Raw genomic sequence first — 22,826 nt, 5'->3', positions numbered from 1 at the left:
GTCCCTAAGCTTTCCTCTTTGACATCTTTTTTGATCATCGCCTTCCCCCACATCAAATCCACTTTTTCTAGTGCAGTTAGAATGATCTTTTGCAAATGCAAATCCAATTAGTTTATTTTGCTATTTACCACCCTTTAACAGCTTCCCTTTGTTTTCTTTTTTTTTTAATCTTCATTTTATTGAGATATATTCACATACCACACAGTCATACAAAACAAATCGTACATTCGATTGTTCACAGTACCATTACATAGTTGTACATTCATCACCTAAATCAATCCCTGACACCTTCATTAGCACACACACAAAAATAACAAGAATAATAATTAAAGTGAAAAAGAGCAATTGAAGTAAAAAAGAACACTGGGTACCTTTGTCTGTTTGTTTCCTTCTCCTATTTTTCTACTCGTCCATCCATAAACTAGACAAAGTGGAGTGTGGTCCTTATGGCTTTCCCAATCCCATTGTCACCCCTCATAAGCTACATTTTTATACAATTGTCTTCGAGATTCATGGGTTCTGGGTTGTAGTTTGATAGTTTCAGGTATCCACCACCAGCTACCCCAATTCTTTAGAACCTAAAAAGGGTTGTCTAAAGTGTGCGTAAGAGTGCCCACCAGAGTGACCTCTCGGCTCCTTTTGGAATCTCTCTGCCACTGAAGCTTGTTTCATTTCCTTTCACATCCCCCTTTTGGTCAAGAAGATGTTCTCCATCCCACGATGCCAGGTCTACATTCCTCCCAAGGAGTCATATTCCACGTTGCCAGGGAGATTCACTCCCCTGGGTGTCTGATCCCACGTAGTGGGGAGGGCAGTGATTTCAGCTTTCAAGTTGGCTTAGCTAGAGAGAAAGGGCCACATCTGAGCAACAAAGAGGCATTCGGGAGGAGGCTCTTAGGCACAATTATAGGGAGGCCTATCCTCTCCTTTGCAGCAACCGTCTTCCCAAGGGTAAAACCTATGGTAGAGGGCTCAGCCCATCAAACCACCAGTCCCCTATGTCTGTGGTCATGTTAGCAACCATCAAGGTGGGGTAAGCCAATACCCCTGCATTCTCCACAGGCTCCTCAAGGGGGCATTACATATTTTTTTCCTTGTTTTTCTTTTTTAAAACAACTGTATGAAAAAAAAATTAAAAAAAAAAAAAATACAATAAAAGAACATTTCAAAGAGACCATAACAAGGGAGTAAGAAAAAGACAACTAACCTAAGATAACTGCTTAACTTCCAACCTGTTCCTACTTTACCGCAAGAAAGTTACCTAATATAGCAACATTTCTGTGAACTTGTTCCTACTATATCCATCAGAAATTAACAGACCATAGTCATTCCTGGGCATCCCCAGAACGTTAAATAGCTTATCTGTTCTTCTTGGATTATTGTTCCCCCTTCCTTAACTGCTCTCTATTGCTAGTTCCCCTACATTCTACATTATAAACCGTTTGTTTTACATTTTTCAAAGTTCACATTAGTGGTAGCATATAATATTTCTCTTTTTGAAATTATTTCGCTCAGCATTATGTCTTCAAGGTTCATCCATGTTGTCATATGTTTCACGAGATCATTCCTTCTTACTGCCATGTAGTATTCCATTGTGTGTATATGCCACATTTTCTTTATCCACTCATCTGTTGAAGGACATTTGGGTTGTTTCCATCTCTTGGCAATTGTGAACAACGCTGCTATGAACATTGGCGTGCAGATATCTGTTCGTGTCACTGCTTTCCGATCTTCCGGGTATATACCGAGAAGTGCAATCGCTGGATCGAATGGTAACTCTATCTAGTTTTCTAAGGACCTGCCAGACTGACTCCAGAGTAGCTGAACCATTATGCAGTTCCACCAAAATGAATGAGAGTTCCAGTTTCTCCACATTCTCTGTAGCATTTGTAGTTTCCTGTTTGTTTAATGGCAGCCACTCTAATCAGTGTTAGATGGTATCTCATTGTGGTCTTAATTTGCATCTCTCTAATAGCTAGTGAAGCTGAACATTTTTTCATGTGTTTCTTGGCCATTTGTATTTCCTCTTCAGAGAACTGTCTTTTCATATCTTTTGCCCATTTTATAATTGGACTGTCTGTACTATTGTCATTGAGTTGTAGGATTTCTTTATATATGCAAGATATCAGTCTTCTGTCAGATACATGGTTTCCAAAAATTTTTTCCCATTGAGTTGGCTGCCTCTTTACCTTTTTGAGAAATTCCTTTGAGGTGCAGAAACTTCTAAGCTTGAGGAGTTCCCATTTATCTATTTTCTCTTTTGTTGCTTGTTCTTTGGGTGTGAAGTCTAGGAAGTGGCCGCCTAACACAAGGTCTTGAAGATGTTTTCCTACATTATCTTCTAGGAGTTTTATGGTACTTTCTTTTATATTGAGATCTTTGGTCCATTTTGAGTTAATTTTTGTGTAGGGGGTGAGGTAGGGGTCCTCTTTCATTCTTTTGGATATGGATATCCAACTCTCCCAGCCCCATTTGTTGAAAAGACCATTATGACTCAGTTCAGTGACTTTGGGGGCCTTATCAAAGATCAGTCGGCCATAGATCTGAGGGTCTATCTCTGAATTCTCAATTTGATTCCATTGATCTATATGTCTATCTTTGTGCCAGTACCATGCTATTTTGACAACTGTGGCTTTATAATAAGTTTCAACATCAGGGAGTGTAAGTCCTCCCACTTCGTTTTTCTTTTTTAGAGTGTCTTTAGCAATTCGAGGCATCTTCCCTTTCCAAAGAAATTTGATAACTAGCTTTTCCAAGTCTGCAAAGTAGGTTGTTAGAATTTTGATTGGGATTGCATTGAATCTGTAGATGAGTTTGGGTAGAATTGACATCTTAATGACATTTAGCCTTCCTATCCATGAACATGGAATATTTTTCCATCTTTTAACGTCCCCTTCTATTTCTTTTAGTAGAGTTATGTAGTTTTCTTTGTATAGGTCTTTTACATCTTTGGTTAAGTTGATTCCTAGGTACTTGATTTTTTTAGTTGCTATTGAAAATGGTATCTTTTTCTTGAGTGTCTCTGCCGTTTGTTCATTTCTAGCGTATGGAAACATTACTGACTTATTTGCATTAATCTTGTATCCCGCTACTTTGCTAAATTTGTTTTTTAGCTCTAGTAGTTGTATCGTCGATTTCTCAGGGTTTTCTAGATATAAGATCATATCATCTGCAAGCAATGACAGTTTTACTTCTTCTTTTCCAATTTGGATGCCTTTTATTTCTTTGTCTTGCCGGATTGCCCTGGCTAGCACTTCCAGCACAATGTTGAATAACAGTGGTGACAGCGGGCATCCTTGTCTTGTTCCTGATCTTAGAGGGGAGGCTTTCAGTCTCTCACCATTGAGTACTATGCTGGCTGAGGGTTTTTCATGTATGCTCTTTATCATATTGAGGAAGTTTCCTTCAATTCCTACCTTTTGAAGTGTTTTTATCAAAAACGGATGTTGGATTTTGTCAAATGCTTTTTCAGCATCTCTTGAGATGATCATTTGATTTTTCCCTTTCGAATTTTTAATGTGTTGTAATACACTGATTGATTTCCTTATGTTGAACCATCCTTGCATGCCTGGAATGAACCCCACTTGGTCATGGTGTATGATTTTTTTAATGTGTCTTTGGACTCAGTTTGCAAGTATTTTGTGGAGGATTTTTGCATCTATATTCATTAGGGAGATTGGCCGGTAGTTTTCCTTTTTTGTAGCATCTTTGCCTGGTTTTGGTATTAGATTGATGTTAGCTTCATAAAATGAGTTAGGTAGTGTTCCATTTTCTTCAGTGTTTTGAAAGAGTTTGAGTAAGATTGGTGTCAGTTCTTTCTGGGAAGTTTGGTAGAATTTCCCTATGAAGCCATCTGGCCCTGGGCATTTATTTGTGGGAAGATTTTTGATGACTGATTGGATCTCTTTGCTTGTGATGGGTTGGTTGAGGTCTTCTCTTTCTTCTCTGGTCAGTCTAGGTTGTTCATATGTTTCCAGGAAATTGTCCATTTCCTCTACATTATCCAGTTTGTTACCATACAGTTGTTCATAGTATCGTCTTATAATTTTTTTAATTTCTTCAGGATCTGCAGTTATGTCACCTTTTTCATTCATTATTTTGTTTATATGGGTCTTCTCTCTTTTTGATTTTGTCAGTCTAGCTAGGGGCTTGTCAATCTTGTTGATCTTCTCAAAGAACCAGCTTTTGGTGATATTTATCCTCTCTATTGTTTTTTTGTTCTCTATGTCATTATTTCTGCTTTAATCCTTGTTATTTCTTTTCTTCTACTTGGTTTAGGATTGGTTTGCTGTTCATTTTCTGGCTTCTTCAGTTGATCCATTAGTTCTTTGATTTTGGCTCTTTCTTCCTTTTTAATATATGCGTTTCGTGCTATAAATTTCCCCCTTAGCACTGCTTTTGCTGCATCCCATAGGTTTTGGTATGTTGTGTTCTCATTTTCATTTGTCTCTATATATTTAGCAATTTCTCTTGCTATTTCTTCTTTAACCCACTGATTGTTTAGGAGTGTGTTGTTTAACCTCTAGGTATTTGTGAATTTTCTAAGTCTATGATGGTTATTGACTTCTAATTCTATTCCATTGTGGTCAGAGAATGTGCCTTGAATAATTTCAATCTTTTTAAATTTATTGAGGCTTGTTTTATGTCCCAGCATATGATCTCTTCTGGAGAAAGTACCGTGAGCACTAGAAAAGTATGTGTATCCTGGTGATTTGGGATGTAATGCCCTGTATATGTCTGTTAAATCTAATTCATTTATCAGATTGTTTAGGTTTTCAATTTCCTTATTGGTCTTCTGTCTGGTTGATCTATCTATAGGAGAGAGTGATGTGTTGAAGTCTCCCACAATTATTGTGGAAGCATCAATTGCTTCCTTTGGTTTTGCCAGTGTTTCTCTCATATATTTTGTGGCACCTTGATTGGGTGCATAGACATTTACTATTGTTACTTCTCCTTGTTGAATTGCCCCTTTTATTAGTATGTAGTGGCCTTCTTTGTCTCTCAAAACATCCCTGCATTTAAAGTCTCTTTTATCTGAGATTAATATTGCTACACCTGCTTTCTTTTGGCTGTAGCTTGCATGAAATATTTTTTTCCATCCTTTCACTTTCAATTTCTTTGTGTCCCTGTGTCTAAGATGAGTCTCTTGTATGCAACATATTGATGGTTCATTTTTTTGATCCATTCTGCGAATCTATATCTTTTAATTGGGGAGTTTAATCCATTTACATTCAACGTTATAACCGTGAAGGCATTTCTTGAATCAGCCATCTTATCCTTTGGTTTATGTTTGTCGTATTTTTCCCCTCTGTCTATTAATATCCTTTATTGTACCCATACCGAATCTCTTTAGTAGTGAACCTTTCTCCAAGTCTCTCTGTCCTTTCTTTGTTTCTCTGTCTGTAGGGCTCCCTTTAGTATCTCCAGTAGGGCAGGTCTCTTGTTAGCAAATTCTCTCAGCATTTGTTTGTCTGTGAAAAATTTAAGCTCTCCCTCAAATTTGAAGGAGAGCTTTGCTGGATATAGTATTCTTGGCTGGAAATTTTTCTCACTCAGAATTTTAAATATATCGTGCCACTGCCTTCTCACCTCCATGGTGGCTGCTGAGTAGTCACTACTTTGTCTTATGCTGTTTCCTTTGTATGTGGTGAATTGCTTTTCTCTTGCTGCTTTCAGAACTTGCTCCTTCTCTTCCGTGTTTGACAGTGTGGTCAGAATATGTCTCGGAGTGGGTTTATTTGGATTTATTCTATTTGGAGTTTGCTGAGCATTTATGATTTGTGTATTTATGTTGTTTAGAAGATTTGGGAAGTTTTCCCCAACAATTTCTTTGAATACTCTTCCTAGACCTTTACCCTTTTCTTCCCCTTCTGGAACACCAATGAGTCTTATATTTGGACGTTTTATGTGATCTATCATATCCCTGAAGTCGGTTTCGATTTTTTCAATTTTTTTCCCCATTCTTTCTTTTATGGTTTCATTTTCCATCCTGTCATCTTCCAGGTCACTGGTTCGTTGTTCAACTTCCTCTAGTCTTGTACTATGAGTGTCCAGAATCTTTTTAATTTGGTCAACAGTTTCTTTAATTTCCATAAGATCATCCATTTTTTTATTTAGTCTTGCAATGTCTTCTTTATGCTCTTCTAGGGTCTTCTTGATATCGTTTGTATCCCGTACTATGGTCTCATTGTTCATCTTTAGTTCTTTGAGTAGCTGCTCTAGGTGCTATGTCTCTTCTGATCTTTTAATTTGGGTGCTTGGGCTTGGGTTATCCACATCGTCTTGTTTTTTCATATGCTTTATAATTTTCTGTTGTTTTTGGCCTCTTGGCATTTGTTGAACTTGATAGGGTTCTTTTAGGATTTGTAGACCGATTGAGGTCCTTATCTCTAATTTATCAGATCTACAGCTTCGTGGAGTACACTTCCTCTAACTAACCAGCAGGTGGCGTCCATGAACCACCTGTTCTCCACAAGCCAGTTCTCCCCTGCTTAGCCTTTGTGGTGAGTGGGGGAGTGAGCCTTGTGGGGTCCAATTGGTGTACCAAGCTTGCGTGTGTAGTTGGTGTTGCCTGCCCTGTATATGGGGCGTGTTTCTGGGCAGTCAGGGAGGAGGGGGGTGGCTCTAACAATCAAATCTCCCTGGTGATCCTAGAGTCTTAAAGCTGCTGCAGTAGTCTAATCCTTCAGTTCAGTCCTGCCACAGTTTGTCTCTGCCACTGACCCACAAGTCCTTGGTATTGGCGTATGGCTCCTGAGTCTTGCGAGTGGGTCCCTCTTCCAGGCTGTGCACCCCCTGGTCCTCTGTTGAGGGATGACTGTGCTATGTCACAGTTGAGTGCCATACCCCCAGAGCGGTTCTGGGCTGTTAGGCTGTGTAGGGAGGCTCCTAGTCTGCGGAAATGATGGCTCAATGGGGCTTTGCTAATTCACACTGCTCCACCTTCCCAACTCTGGGACAGTCAGCTGAGTTTGCAGGGAAGGCTAATGTCCACGCCCAGTTTTGTGGTGTGTGCCTGTTATTTGAAGCACTTCCATCACACTGGGTTGTCTGGGGCAGCTCTGGGCTATGGGGCTGGCGATGGGCAGGAGTGTTTCCTATCCACCAGGATGATGGCTGTGAGCGGACACCCCCCTTTTCTTGGGAAGTTGTGGTGTTTAGTGAATTTTCTCAGCCACGGGATTATTGCCTTTTGTCTCAGAGCTCTCTTAGTTCTGCTCTTGTCTTGACCTGCCCAAATTGCAAGTCTTTGAAGCTTTCTGTATTGGGCTTCTTAGAGTAATTGTTTTAGAAAAAGAAAAAAGGATTAAAAAAAAAAAAAAAAAAGTGTCCTCCTCAGAGATCTAATGGGTTATTGAAATGCTAAGAGACAAAGCAGTTAGGGCCTTTAAGGAAAGGTCCACAGGGCTGAGAGATCAGCTTTTCTTCGGGATTTGCATATGAGCCTCGGGGCCTGAGCTCTGCCCTTCCCCTTTCTATGTTCACCAGAACTCCAAAATTCCTCCACTTTTATTTTGGAGTTTTACGTGTTGTGTTTTTCTATGCCTGTCTCCTCTCTGCTGGGCTGGCTGCTCTCAGATTCTCTGGTGTCTGGTCTCAGTCTATCTATGGTTGGAGTTTGGATCAGTAGAATGAGTTTCTGATAAGGGCTGCCACTGCAGTTCTCCCTTCTCCTTCCCGGAGCTGACAGCCCCTCCTCCCACGGGACTGAGCCTGGCAGGGAGGTGTGCGGGTCCCCTGGCCGCAAAAGCTTACAGATTTCGCTGATCTCAGCAGTTCCACGTTTTCATGAGTGTTGTATGAAGTATGCCCAAAGTCAGATTGCTCTGTGGTGTCCAGTCCACGCAGTTCCTGGCTTTCTACCTACTTTCCTGGAGGAGTAACTAAAACATACAGCTCACCAGTCCGCCATCTTGCCCCGCCTCGCTTCTCTTTGTTTTCTGCATAAATTCCAAATTTCTTACACAACCTTTCCTGATTTGGCCCATGCTCAACCTCTTCAGCTTCCCAGTCCGTCTTTTGAATGGGAAAGGACAACACATATTCCCCTTTCAGGGAACACCTTGGATGATAATTTCAAGACAAAAGACAGTACAGTATTTGCTAAGAAGGCTTCTTTGTTTTTTGATTCAATAGCTAAGTCTAAAAAGTAGCCATTTTTTACTGCCCAGGAATAACTTCTTGAGCTTCACTCCACCTTTATTGGAAAAAAAAAAAAAAAAAGTTAAGTGATAGCAAGACCCCAAAAAGGATTTTTCACATGAAAGAGTTTGAGATCCATGCACTTCTGTGTCCTACATTCCACATGTCTATAGTCACACATACGGAACATATGGTAACGCTTCATAAAGATGATCCAGATAGTATCTAGCACATTCATATTCATTATGTTTTGTCTAGAAGTCTTAATAAATGTCCTACTCTCTTGCCAAGCTTGAAATTTTATAAAATTCTGTATTGCAACTTATACGATATTTGAAAGGTTGTATTCTTTGAGTGTCAGATTCCAGTAATATATTTGTGTTTTTCTTACTTACCGTCCCCACCCCACCCTGACGCTTTCCCAAATCACCCAGGAAGAATTCAGACATAAGCACAAAAAGTTTGCTAAAATTACTCTGATAAAAATAACCAACTTTCCTTAATATGTTTTTTTTTAGAAACAACTCACATTATTGGAATGAGTGCAACATTAAACAATGTTGAAGACCTGCAAGAGTTCCTTCAAGCAGAATATTACACAAGTCAGTTTAGACCAGTATGTACCTAAGGTTTGAGCTGTATTGATTTATGTATACATCTTACATAGAAATAGAAGTAGTACATGTACTATAAAAAAGTTCTTTACAAATAGTAAAGGGGCGTCATTCATTCACCATGACTATACACATAGAAGAGTTGTGTAGGGAGAATATAAACTCTGAGGTCAGGAATCTTGACTCAGGTCACTGATGTATCTACAGCACCTGGAACAGTGCCTGGCCCATGGACTCTCAATGAATATTTACTGAATGAATATTTTCAAACCTATTCTGTTTTTCCACTTCTTATTCTCTAAGGTAAATTCTTTCATTTGGCCAAAATTTGGTGAGACATGTTTTGAGTTTTTGGTACATAGAAAAAAAATTATCTTAAAATTTAAAATTCTTTCAAATATTTCTACTTCGATAGTTGTAATTTTTAAATAAGTTCACACTTCATATGATTTAAATTTATACTTAACACCATTTTCAAAATGCTTGAAGAAAGTAAATGTAATTTGTAATTGTTTGAATGTAGTTTATAATGTGTATATGCTGTCTGGAATACTAGTGGGCATGTTCTTTGCCTAAACAAGTTTTCAGAAAATGATTTTTGAGAATCACCAAATTTTAATTCAAAATTTGCTAATTTTACATTTGCACCAAATATAAAAATAGGAAAATTTTAAAGAGATTTTCTGTCATTAATTATCAAATTAGACACTTGTTTTTTTTAAAAAAAAAAATGCAGCAAGGCATGTTTATAAAGTTTTTGTGTACAAATACTTAACTAAAAACAATGTGGTATTTAGAATTCAAACTGATGACTTCAAAAGACAAAAAGTTTTAGATTTTGAAGAATAACACAAATAACTTCTTAATGAAAGATAAAAAGTGTTGACAGTATGACTCATTTCTATTGCTTCTGGTTACAAATATGAAAGTATCTGGTTTCCTATTGGATGCATGACTATTCAATTCAAAAGTATTTTTTTCAAAGTTATTAATCCCTATTTTGATTTCAAAGAGAAAAAGAGACTAAAAATAATAATAATAATAAATGGTGAAGAAAGTTGAAGTATGTTTTATATATTTTAGACAAGCTAAAACTCTGTATGGCCATCCTGTTTTTACAACATATTTTACAAAATTTAATACTCTGGAAAAAGGAATTTCAAATTTGCTATTAATTGCAAATGTCATTTTAATTCAAGGTTGAATTAAAAGAATATCTGAAAATAAATGATGCTATATATGAGGTTGACAGCAGAGCTGAGAATGGCATTACTTTTTCACGTCTCCTTAATTATAAGGTAAGTTGATAACCTTTAAATCCAAGGTTCCCAAACTTTGTGTTCAGTTGTCCTTGAACACTACAAAAGATTCACATGGGTGCTATAGGATAGTTTAAATTTTTGAGAGAAATAAGCTGATGTTTGACATCTGTTAGACATCATACAAACTACTGGTTTGAGGTTGTTTCTAGTTTCAACATTAGATCATGCTATATTCCTTTCGAGACATCGTATCTCTATGAATTTGGGGTTTTTGCAGTTGCTGTAAGCAAGTACCATGTAAAAATCAGTGTGGAACAGGAAATAAAGGTGGTGATGTCCATTCTGATTCCAAGGTTTGAAAGGCTGTACAGGACCCAAAAGAATGTGTATCCCATTGGTGAACAGTTGTGGTTATGTAAGAATGAAATAAAAATGTCATTTTTTCTTTCAATTGATTTATATTATTTATTCAAATGGCTATGAAGTTATGAGGGAATACGTACTTATTAAGTTGTTTTTACCTAACCTAAATAAAACTATTAGGTATTTCTTTTGGTCTTGGGGCAACATGAACCAAGAGACTCTGGAGACCTCTCCCTTACCTGTTGATTCATTCAACAACAAAAATGAAACAAAGGCAGTGGAAACTTTATAGACTATGCAGCTCAGATACTGGTATATCAAAATGTGAAAATCTACCATTGTTCAATGATTTATGTGAAGGATAAAGGAATTCGTTTTGCAACAGTTTTAGAATTCTACAAAGGTATGTTATTCTAAAATCTGTATCTTAATTAGTTTTCAGTAAAGTCTAGGGAACTAAGGAGATTTTAAATAACTACATTTTTCTTCATGCTCTTTGAGTTTCTTATGTCTATTTAGTGTTGCAGAAATTGTCATAGTTCAGTAGGAAATGTGCTTATTTTGTATTTCTATGTTTTAAAAACTATTAGGAAAGGGTATATCTTATTTATGCTATCCTTTGATTATTGTTAGTATCAATTTGTGTTTCTTTCTGGACTTGTGGTTCTGCTTTGCTGGAGATGGGCATGCAGCTAAATACTAATCCCTTCTAGTGAATTAAATACTTTCACTTATTAATTCTTTTTAATTCACTTCTTTAATTGCAGTTTTTTAAGCTAAATGTATCTATGAAAACCATAATAACCTAAGCAAACAGTGGGACTTAATGTTTTGATATTTAATGTATTTTTCATTTTTTCTTTTAAGTGATCAGATTTATTAAATAAGTTCAAACTTATGGATGTTTACTTACCTTTCAAATCATGCTTATAATAAATTGACAGACTTGAAATACTTACTAACTTCCTTGTTCTTACCTCTTGTTATTTTGCAGTATTCTGAAACCCTGAAAAAGATGGATCCTGATCACTTGGTAGCATTGGTGACAGAAGTTATTCCCAATTATTCCTGCTTAGTTTTTTGTCCAACTAAGAAGAACTGTGAAAATGTAGCAGAAATGATATGCAAGTTTTTAAGCAAGTAAGTTCATCTTTTTAAAATGTCACTCTATTCTGTTTTATTTTTATCATGCCTTGCATGGTTTTCTGCTGTGTATTCTGTTTATGCAGCACCTTGCAGAACATTAAGATACTATACAAGATTCTAAAGGCTCTGACACTGAATAACAGAAAGCTTAACTATGAAATTCACATATGTTAAGTAGCCAGAGAAAATTTCTACGGCTACATGCAAGAGACTGTTGACTTATACAACTACCTAGACCATTGGTTCTCAATCTTGGCTGCACAGAGAAGCATCTCAGACTTTTAAAAATCTCAGTGCCCAGGCTATATCCTAGACAAATCAGCATGTCTGGGGGCGCAGACATCACTGTTTTGTAAAGGTGCACTGTCACCCCTTGTAATCCACATTATTATATAATTGTCTTCAGGAGTCCAGACTGCTGGGTTGGAGTTTGGTAGTTTCAGGTATTTACTTCTAGCTATTCCAATACATTAAAACCTAAGAGGTGTTATCTATATAGCGCATAAGAATGTCCACCAGAGTGACCTCTCGACTCCATTGAAATCTCTCAGCCACTGAAACTATTTCGTCTCATTTTGCATCCCCCTTTTGGTCAAGAAGATACTCTCAGTCCCACGATGCCGGGTCCACATTCATCCCCTCCTTTGCAGTAACGAGCTTCATAAGGGCGAGTCCCATGATCAAGGGCTCAGCACATCAAACCACCAAGGACTAGTTCTTTTTTAAAAAACCCAAAAGCGGCTGCAGATACAGCAGCTAGAATCGCACAGTGAGGTGCAGCAGGAACAGGCTGCTGGTACTCCTCAGTATCTGGCGTGGAAGATAGCCTTTCGCACACCCGCTGCTAATTGTCTCGGAGCGAGGAAGGCAGAGGTGAGCCAAAAGGGGATAATAACCATGCCTCTTGCAGTCATCAAGAAGACCCTAGAAGAGCATAAAGAAGACATTGCAAGACTAAATAAAAAAATGGATGATCTTATGGAAATTAAAGAAACTGTTGACCAAATTAAAAAGATTCTGGACACTCATAGTACAAGACTAGAGGAAGTTGAACAACGAATCAGTGACCTGGAAGATGACAGAATGGAAAATGAAAGCATAAAAGAAAGAATGGGGAAAAAAATTGAAAAAATCGAAATGGACCTCAGGGATATGATAGATAATATGAAACGTCCGAATATAAGACTCATTGGTGTTCCAGAAGGGGAAGAAAAGGGTAAAGGTCTAGGAAGAGTATTCAAAGAAATTGTTGGGGAAAACTTCCCAAATCTTCTAAACAACATAAATACACAAATCATAAATGCCCAGCGAACTCCAAATAGAATAAATCCAAATAAACCCACTCCAAGACATATTTTGATCAGACTGTCAAATACAGAAGAGAAGGAGCAAGTTCTGAAAGCAGCAAGAGAAAAGCAATTGACCACATACAAAGGAAACAACATGTCTTAAGTAGTGACTACTCAGCGGCCACCATGGAGGCGAGAAGGCAGTGTCAGGACATATTTAAAATTCTGAGGGAGAAAGGTTTCCAACCAAGAATACTTTATCCAGCAAATCTCTCCTTCAGATTTGAGGGAGAGCTTACATTTTTTGCAAACAAATGCTGAGATATTTTGCTAATAAATGACCTGCCCTACTTGAGATACTAAGGGGGCCCTACCAACAGAGAAACAAAGAAAGGAGAGAGAGAGAGATGGAGAAAGGTTCAATACTAAAGAGATTCAATATTGGTTCATTAAAGGACGTTAAGACAGAGAGGGAAAAAATATATCTGACAAACATAAAGCAAAGGACAGGATGGCCGATTCAAGAAATGCCTTCACAGTAATAACGTTGAATGTAAATGAATTAAACTCCCCAATTAAAAGATATAGATTGGCAGAATGGATCAAAAAATATGAGCCATCAATATGTTGCATACAAGAGACTCATCTTAGATGCAGGGACACAAAGAAATTGAAAGTGAAAGGATGGAAAAAATATTTCTTGCAAGCTCAAGCCAAAAGAAAGCAGGAGTAGCAATATTAATCTCAGATAAAATAGACTTTAAATGCAAGAATGTTATGAGAGACAAAGAAGGCCAGTGCATACTAATAAAAGGAACAATTCAGCAAGAAGATATAACAATCACAAATGTTTATGCACCCCAATCATGGTGGCACAAAATACTTGAGACAAACACTGGCAAAACTAAAGGAAGCAATGGATGTTTCCACAATAATTGTGGGAGACTTCAACACATCACTCTCTCCTGTAGATAGATCAACCAGACAGAAGACCAATAAGGAAAATGAAAACCTAAACCATTAGATAAATGAATTTGATTTAACAGACATGTATAGAACATTACATCCCAAATCACCAGGATACACATTCTTCTCTAGTGATCACAGAACTTTCTCCAGAATAGGCCATATGTTGGGACATAAAACAAGCCTCAATAAATTTAAGAAAATTGAAATTATTCAAAGCATGTTCTCTGACCACAATGGAATACAATTAGAAGTCAATAACCATCAGAGATTTAGAAAATTCACAAACACCTGGAGGTTAAACAACACACTCCTAAAATAAATGGTTTATAATGTAGAATGTAGGGAAATTAGCTATAGAGAGCAATTAATGAAGGGGGAACAATAACCCAATAAGAACAGATAAGTTATCGTGGGTATAGTTAACCTTCTGGGAATGCCCAAGAATGACTATGGTTTGTTAATTTCTGATGGGTATGGTAGGAACAAGTTCACAGAAATGTTGCTATATTAGATTATTTTCTTGGGGTAGAGTAGGAACATGTTGGACTCCCTTCTTATGGTTTGTTTGAAATGTTTTTTCTTTTACTGTATGTTTTTTTAAAAATTTTTTTTTTATATAGTTGATTTAAAAAAAAAAGTTAATTAGAAAAAAGAACAGTGAAAAAAATATGCAGAGTCCCTTTGAGGAGCTGGTGGAGAATGCAGGGGTGTTAGGCTTCCCCCCTTTTATGGTTGCTAATGTGCTTACAGGCATGGGGGACTGGTGGTTTGATGGGCTGAGCCCTCTACCACAGGACTTGCCCTTGGGAAGACTGTTGCTACAAAGGAGAGGCTAGGCCTCCCTATAATTGTGCCTAAGAGCCTCCTCCTGAATGCCTCTTTGTTGCTCAGATGTGGCCATCTCTCTCTAGCTAAGCCAACTTGGCAGGTGAAATCACTGCCCTCCCCGCTACGTGGGATCTGATATCCAGGGGAGTGAATCCCCCTGGCAACGTGGAATATGACTCCCGGGGAGGAATCTAGACCCAGCATCATGGGATGGAGAACGTCTTCTTGACCAAAAGGGGGATGTGAAAGGAAATGAAATAGGCTTCAGTGTCAGAGAGATTCCAAAAGGAGCCGAGAGGTCACTCTGGTGGGCACTCGTATGCACAATATAGACTAACCCTTTTTAGGTTCTAATGAATTGGAATAGCTAGCAGTAAATACCCAAAACTATCAAACTATAACGCAGAACCCATGACTGTTGAAGACAATTGTATAAAAATATAGCTTATGAGGGGTGACAATGTGATTGGGAAAGCCACATGGACCACACTCCCCTTTGTCTAGTTTATGAATGGATGAGTAGAAAAATGGGGGAAGAAGAAGAAAAAAAAAAGGCACCCAGTGTTCATTTTTACTTTAGTTGTTCTTTTTCACGTTAATTTTTATTCTTATTATTTTCATGTGTGTGGTAATGAAAATGCTCAAAAATTAATTTTGGTGATGAATGCACAACTATATAATGGTACAGTAAACAATTGAATGTATGCTTTGTTTTGTATAACTGCATTATATGTGACTATATCTCAATAAATACGAATTAAAAAAAAAAACCTAAGGAGGGGGGACTCTAAGATGGCGGCATAGAGAGGAGTGGAAGCTAGTTAGTTCCTCTGGAACAACTAATAAACAACCAAGAACAACTAGTAAATAATCTGGAATAATTGCAGGGGGACAGACAGGACCGTCCATTCATCATACACCAAACTGAATTGGGAGGAATGCCCGAGATTGCAGCATAAAATCTGTAAGTAAAAACTGCGGATCCAAGCTGGGAGCCCCTTCCCCTCACGGCCCAAGCTGCAAAGTCTCGTGGTGCTAGAGAGCACCTCTCTCTAAGCAAGTGAATACAGCTCAGCTGAGCTCCAACTGGGGTTTTAATTAACAAACATGGACTGATCGTTACAGGCTATGAATCCCCAACAAGCAGACAGAGGCTTGGGTGACAACTGACCTTGGAGAGCCGGAGGGTGGCCACGGACTGGCCCTGAAGAGGGCTTTCTGTCCCTGTTTCAGCTCAGTAGAGAAAACCTCAGCCATTTTCAGTTCCCAGTGCTCTGACCCAGACAAGAGTGGAGATAGCACAGACAGTGAGAGAACATTCAAATGCTAATGATCTCTCCCTAGGGGGTCAAACTTCCCTAAGAGGAAAGAGGTGGGGCCCAGCTCTACTACCCACTTTCCATTCAGAACCAGACCCCAGAGCCTGGGGGAAAACAGCCATGAGCCACACCTCCTTACACCAGTCTGGAATTACAGGCTGACAGGTGCTGCCTGCTGGGCAGAAAAGCAGTTACTTGAGGCCTCACAGGGTATACCAATTTTCTACGACACATCCTCAGGGAAACCAGATACTGAATATTTCTTCCTTCTGGGACCTGAGCCTGTTTTGGTCTGGGAAAACCTGATTGGGGTAACCAAGGAAACCATGCCTGGACTACAGAAGACTACAACCTACACTAAGAAAAACGAAGTTATGGCCCAGTCAAATGAGCAAACTTACACTTCAACTGCGATACAGGAATTTAAACAGCTAATACTAAATCAATTCAAAAAGTTTAGGGAAGGTATGTCAAAAAAGATGAACTGTATAATGAAAACTCTGGGTGTACATAAGGTAGAAATTGAAAGTTCGAAAAACCAACTGGTAGAATCAATAGAAATGAAAGGTACAACACGAGGGATGAAAGACATAATGGAAACATACAACAGCAGGTCTCAAAAGGCAGAAGAAAACACTCAGGAACTGGAGAAAAAGGCACCTGAAAGCCTGCACACAAAAGAACAGATAGAGAAAAGAATGGAAAAATATGAGCAACGTCTCCAGGAACTTAAAGACAAAACGGAAAGCAGGAATGTATGTGTCATTGGTGTCTCAGAAGGAAAAGAGAAGGGAAAAGGTGCAGAAGCAATAATAGAGGAAATAATCAATGAAAATTTCCCGTCTCTTATGAAAGACATAAAATTACAGATCCAAGAAGCACAGCGTACTACAAACAATAGATCTGAATAGGCCTACACGAGGACACTTAATAATCTGATTTTTAAATGTCAAAGATAAAGAGAGAATCCTGAGAACAGCGAGAGAAAAGCAATCCATCACATACAAAGGAAGCTTGATATGACTATGTGCGGATTTCTCAGTAGAAACCATGGAGGCAAGAAGGAAGTGGGGTGATATATTTAAGATACAGAAAGAGAAAAAACACCAACCAAGAATATTATATCTGGCAAAATTGTCCTTCAATTATGAGGGAGAACTTAAAATATTCTCTGACAAACAGGCAATGACAGTTTGTGAACAAGATACCTGCTCTACAGGAAACACTAAAGGAAGCACTGCAGACAGAAAGGAAAAGACAGAAGTTGAGAGCTTTGGAAAACAATTTTGGGAGATAGTAGCACAGCAGCATAAGTACACTAAACAAAGATGACTGTGAGTGTGGTTGAAAGAAGAAGGTTAGGAGCATGTGGGACACCAGAACAAAAGATGAACGATAAAGACTGGGACTGTATAACTCAGGGAAACCTAGAGTGCTCAACGATTGTAGTAAAAGGTACAAATATGTTTTTACATGAGGGAGAGCAAAGAACGTCAACATTGTGAGGTGTTAAAAATATGGAGGGATTGGGGGGAAAATACAATCAGTGCAAACTAGAGACTATAATTAACAAAAATACTGTATTATGTTTCCTTTAACATAACAAAGGCAATATACCAAAGCTAAATGCATAAGGGGCGGGGAGCGGAATAGGGGAAGGGTATGGGACTCCTGGCATTGGTGATGTGTTGTCTGACTCTTGTTTGTACTATAGGTTAATGGTGTCTTTCCTTTTGTTGCTTTCTAGCTGTCATGTTTCCTCTCTCTCTCTCTCTCTCTCTCTCTCTCTCTCTCTCTCTCTCTCTCTCTCTCTCTCTCTCCCTCTCCCTCTCTCTCCCTCTCTCTCCCTCTCTCTCCCTCTCTTTCTTTTTCTTTTGTCTCTCTGCCTTCTTTGACTCTTCCTCCTTCTTTGTGGAAGAAATGGAGATGTCCTTATATAGATAGTGGCGACGGTGCTGAATACATAAATACGTGATTATACAGGGAACCAATGATTGTTTACTCAGGACAGAACGTATGGTGTGTGAACAAAACCATCTTAAAAAAAATGGGTTGATGAAGAAACCTTGAGGGCACTATATTGAGTGAAATAAGACAGACAAATAAAGACAAATATTGCAGGGTCTCACTGATATGAACTAATTTTAATACGTAAACTCATAGACATGAAATATAAGTTACCAGGATATGGAATGAGGCTAAAGAATGGGGAGTGGTTGCTTATTATGAACAAAACGTTCAACTAGGGTGACCTTAAAGGTTTGGAAATGGATAGAGGCAATGGTAGCATGTTGTGAGATTAACTAACAGTGCTGAAAGGTGTGTGAAGGTGGTGGAAAGGGTAAGCTCAGAGTCACACATGTCACCAGAAGGAAAGTTGGAGGTTAAAAGATGGGAATGTATAAACAGTGAGTCTTGTGGTGGACAATGTCCATGATTAACTGTACGAATATTAGAAATCTCTTTCACTAACTACAACAAATATATGACACTGTAACTGGAAGTTAATAATAGAGAGGCATACAGAAAAAACATATACCTATTGCAAACTATGTACTACAGTTAGTAGTATTTTAACATGCTTTCATCAACAATAACAAATGTACTGTACCAAAACTATGAATCAGTAATGGAGGGGGAGTCATTAGGGTTATGGGAGAATTTGAGTTTCCTTTTTTTGTCTTTTTTTATGGAGTAATGAAAATGTTCTAAAAATTGAAAAATTAATTGTGGTGGATGCACAGCTGTATGATGTTACCATGGGCAATTGATTGTACCCTTTGGTTCTTTGGATAGTTGTATGGTATCTGAACAATTTCAATTAAAAAAAAATATGTGTGTGTATATATATATATATATATATATATATATATATGTATATATATATAAAACAGATTACAATTTCTTCTCTGTTGGTAGTAAGAGGGAAGGATGCAAGAGGCTGGAAAATATTTAAAATAAAGTTGTTGGGCTACATAGAAAAAGGATGGTTTTTGCATTTTCAAAATCAAATAGACCTGAAATCAGTCCCAGTTCTGCCTCTAAAAACAACAAAAAAAAACCCAACAAACAAAAAAACCTAAGGAAATTTATTATTGAAGTATTCTGAGTACATCAATCTCATTTTATTAGAATAAGGTAACACAGCATTGGTTAAGTGATGTGGAAATTTAGACACTAAAATTTGACCAGAAGATGGGAAGTATATTAATTATACCTTTGACTTGTTTTGCTTTTTGATGATAATAGTTGATTTGAATCATAAGTATTAATGTTCAGTATTGAAACACTTAAAATCTGGTTCTCAGGGACCCTTAGTTAATGAATTGTGATGAATACCTGATACTTTCTAAAGAGATAGAAGTTCATATTTTGGTTTTAATTATTTTCTTATTGACTTTCTAAAGGAAAATTTTCTCCAAGTATATATTCCATGTTATTTGCTGCTCTCAAATCTTCTGAGTACAATTTACCCCCCTTTTGGTGGCTGTTGACTAAATATTTAATCATGCCCAGAGAATCCTTTTTTGTGTTATTCTGTAATTTAGATGTAGGTGACATCAAATCTAGGTCCAACTGAGTTATGACCTCAACTTTGGCTTTAAAATGTGATTTCTTGACAATCTTGGAATATCGGCATGTATCTTAATTATTTGCCTCCTTACCACAAATTTTGAAGTTAACAGGTGTAGTAAATTCAGCTGGGCAATAAAATATGCCTGTTTCTATTGAAGTGCAAAGACAAAGGCAGATTTTTTCAGAGTGATTGTCTCAATCTCATTTTTGTAGCTATTACCACTTTTGTCTTCCTTGTTTAACTCTGTTTGCTGAAAGCTGTCATAGCTCTAATCATAATGCTCTTCCTAAAAATCTAAATGATACCTCATTGCTTCTTAACCTAGAATTCAGGCTAAGATATGACCTAACCTACTTTTCCATACTTATTTCTTCTATTCTTCATTTATCCTGTATTCATCTACACTGAACTGCTTCTAATTCTTATTTATGTGTTGACCTTCCCTTTCATGCCTTTGATCATGCTTTGCCATCTGTCAAGAATACTCTTCCCTGCCACTTCATTTCCACCTCTCTAAACTTACCACTCATTTTTCAAAATCGGGCTCAGATCCAGATCTCTCTCAAAACCCTTCCCCATATAACTATATCTGATATGGTCCATTATAAATGATGTCTCCCTTTTCTAAAATCATACATAATTATCCATAATCTCACCATATATAAAACTTAATTCCTTGAGAAGGATTCTGTACCTCCCTTTTAGACTCCCACACATAAGGCTGGAAAATAATAACAGAATATCTGCTGCTCCTTACTCAGCTGTTACTTGTAATTCTTGCTGCTGATGACTCTTTACCACTTCTTCCCAATTTATTTCTTCCTTATTCTCCTTTGTCTTCTTACCTCCATTTCTCATCTTCTTATGAAATTACTGGCTTTTCTGCAGTTAACACTAGCCAGAGCACTCGTTTCTTTCCATGAAGTAGATTAAAACAACACCGGGTTACGTGTATTATATTTATATTATGTTTATATGTTAGACTATATTTGTTTGCTACTAGTGTTGTTGCTCTATAATCAGTCAGCTGTACTTAGTCTTCCTTTCTCTCTCTTTTTAAAAATGTACCTAAAATAACAGATGCTTCTGGACACAAGACATTGTAGATTATTGAGGCTTCTAGAACGCTAGTTTTTAGACTTAATGTTTTACATGTAATAAGTATGATTTAGTTATATATATATTTCCATATTCAGAGAATAAAGTTTTTGCCTTAAAATAAAACAAACCAACTTCAATAAAGATGCATGTTCTAGTAAAAAAACATAATATATGGAACAAGGGTCTAAACCTGGCATTCATGTTTGTAGGAAATATAGGAATGAATTTAAGGAGGTCCACAAACCCTCCAAAATTATATGCAAAGTAGAGTACTTATGTGAATATTTGTGTTTTTCCATAGCCTTCATAAGATTTTCACAGGACTCGGAGACTGACAAAGATTGAGAGAGACCACTAAATAGTTGATGAAGTCAGAATTCAAATTCTAAGAACATTTTATGTACTTATATCAATATAAGTGTAATACATTTTTTAAAAATTTTTGTATGGCATCTACTAAAATTGAAAAGATAGTCACTTGGTCACTATAAGATGGAAGATTTGTATTTCTAACAGATCTTTTTTCCTAGGGAATATCCAAAACACAGGGAAAAAGAAAAATATGAGGTGCTGAAGAACTTGAAGAATATCAGCAGTGGCAACCTGTGTCCTGTATTAAAGCGTACTATCCCATTCGGAGTTGCCTATCACCATAGTGGTTTGACCAATGATGAAAGGAAGCTGTTGGAGGAGGCCTATTCCTCAGGAGTTCTCTGTCTTTTTACCTGTACATCCACTCTAGCAGCAGGTGTCAATCTACCAGCCCGAAGGTAAGATACAAGTAACTGGTGGCCAGGCTTGAAACTTTTCAGTTACTAGCCTGCAAGGAGTTTTGTTGTTGTTTTTCTGTTTCTCGGTAGTGGGTGAGAATTTATCAGATTTTTTTTCAGCATTTGCTGAGTTGATTGTTTCTTTTATTTCCTTTAATATTTTAATGAAAAATAATATTAGTAGATTTCCTTCTTTCTTTTGTGCTCTCCTCATCTAGTTTTTATGTCAGGGTGATTATGCTTGTTTTGTAGAAACAGTTGGCAAATATTTTATCTTTTTCTATGATATGCGTTTATTTAACATAGGAATTTCCTTGAAAAGTTGGAGAACTCATCGATAAATAGCCATTTGAGTCTGGTATCTTTTTTTTAGGGTAGTTCTTTGACTGACTTTTCAGTTACTACTGAAGCTTTTGGCCTGTGTAATTGATTTCTTCTCTTTATAATTTGTGACTCCAGGGTATTTTTCCTAATAAATGGTCAATTTTTATAAGTCTTCCATGAGTGTTAAAATATGTTTTTCTCTTGCTTATGAAGTTCTATATTATCTCAATGAGATAACAGTTGTTAATTGTTATCAGCTCCTCTGTGTTTTTACTACTTTTCATTCCTTGATCTGTCAGTTTCAGAGAGGGTGTTAGTCTGCCACTGTAATTACAGGTATGTCAGTTTCTCCTTATTTGCATTTCTAAAAGTTTTTGCTTATATATTTCAAAACTAGGTATACAAAGATTTTCTATACCTTATTGCCTGAATTGTACCTTTTATCAATACAATAGATCCCTGTTCTTTTTTCATTTAATGATTTTGCTTTGAATGCTTAGACTTTTTTTTTTTTTTTTTTTTTTTTGCCAAGTATATCTTTTTCCATTCTTTTATTTTCATCCTCTGTCACTGATTAAGTTTTTACTTTTTCAGACACTTGGAGAGAAAAATTATTCCTTTGAATATTTTTCTTCTATTGTTTCTGTTCTTTGCTTTTGTAACTTGGACAGATTTGAGATATCTTGGATTGAGTTTTCATTTCTTTGAAACTTTTCTTACATATTTTCCATCTATTTCAGCTATGTGATTTCTTCAACTTTACTTTCCATATAATGAAATTAGTTTTTAACTGCATTCATTCATTATTCAGTTTCTCTATTGGGTTTTTAAAATGAATTTTTCAAATGTTTTAATTTCCAAGAACTCTCTCATCTTTTATCGCTCTTTTCTTACATTGTCTGTGTTTGTGAATTGTGTCTGTGGATAATAATTCGAATTTTTTTAACGTTCTCTTCTGCTATCTGTATTATCTGCTTCCACAGTCATTTATTCCGTATGTTCTTGTTGTTTTTCATTATGTCAGTTTCTTCAGGTGTTTGATAATCTTGACTTCTTTTGAGATTTATGATAAAAAGCAATAGGTTGACTAGTATAGGTAAATGGCATAGATTTTCTCTTGTC

The 22,826-nt window shown here is 37.0% G+C and overlaps 1 protein-coding gene across 10 annotated transcripts in view; it reads left to right on the top strand.

The window, feature by feature from the left end:
• HELQ (helicase, POLQ like) overlaps positions 1-22,826 on the top strand; it is a 111,485-nt gene that overhangs the window by 8,933 nt on the left and 79,726 nt on the right. For 7 of the 10 annotated variants that reach the window (XR_005215909.1, XM_037830138.1, XM_037830139.1 and 4 more), the window contains 4 exons: positions 8,661-8,758; positions 9,956-10,054; positions 11,376-11,521; positions 21,141-21,380. Coding sequence is in view for 8 of the 10 variants with exons in the window: in XM_037830138.1 (XP_037686066.1) it covers positions 8,661-8,758; positions 9,956-10,054; positions 11,376-11,521; positions 21,141-21,380 (583 nt within the window). In the remaining 2 variants the exon portion in view is untranslated. Of the gene's footprint in view, positions 1-8,660; positions 8,772-9,955; positions 10,055-11,375; positions 11,522-15,500; positions 15,578-21,140; positions 21,381-22,826 lie in introns of those variants that run through there. The other 3 variants (XM_037830144.1, XM_037830143.1, XR_005215910.1) reach the window with 3 other exon arrangements.

This window comes from Choloepus didactylus, chromosome 3, assembly GCF_015220235.1.
Source record: "Choloepus didactylus isolate mChoDid1 chromosome 3, mChoDid1.pri, whole genome shotgun sequence".
Taxonomy (NCBI): Eukaryota; Metazoa; Chordata; class Mammalia; order Pilosa; family Megalonychidae; genus Choloepus; species Choloepus didactylus.
The sequence above is the reverse complement of the archived record's forward strand: the minus strand, read 5'-3'. Positions and strand labels throughout refer to the sequence as shown.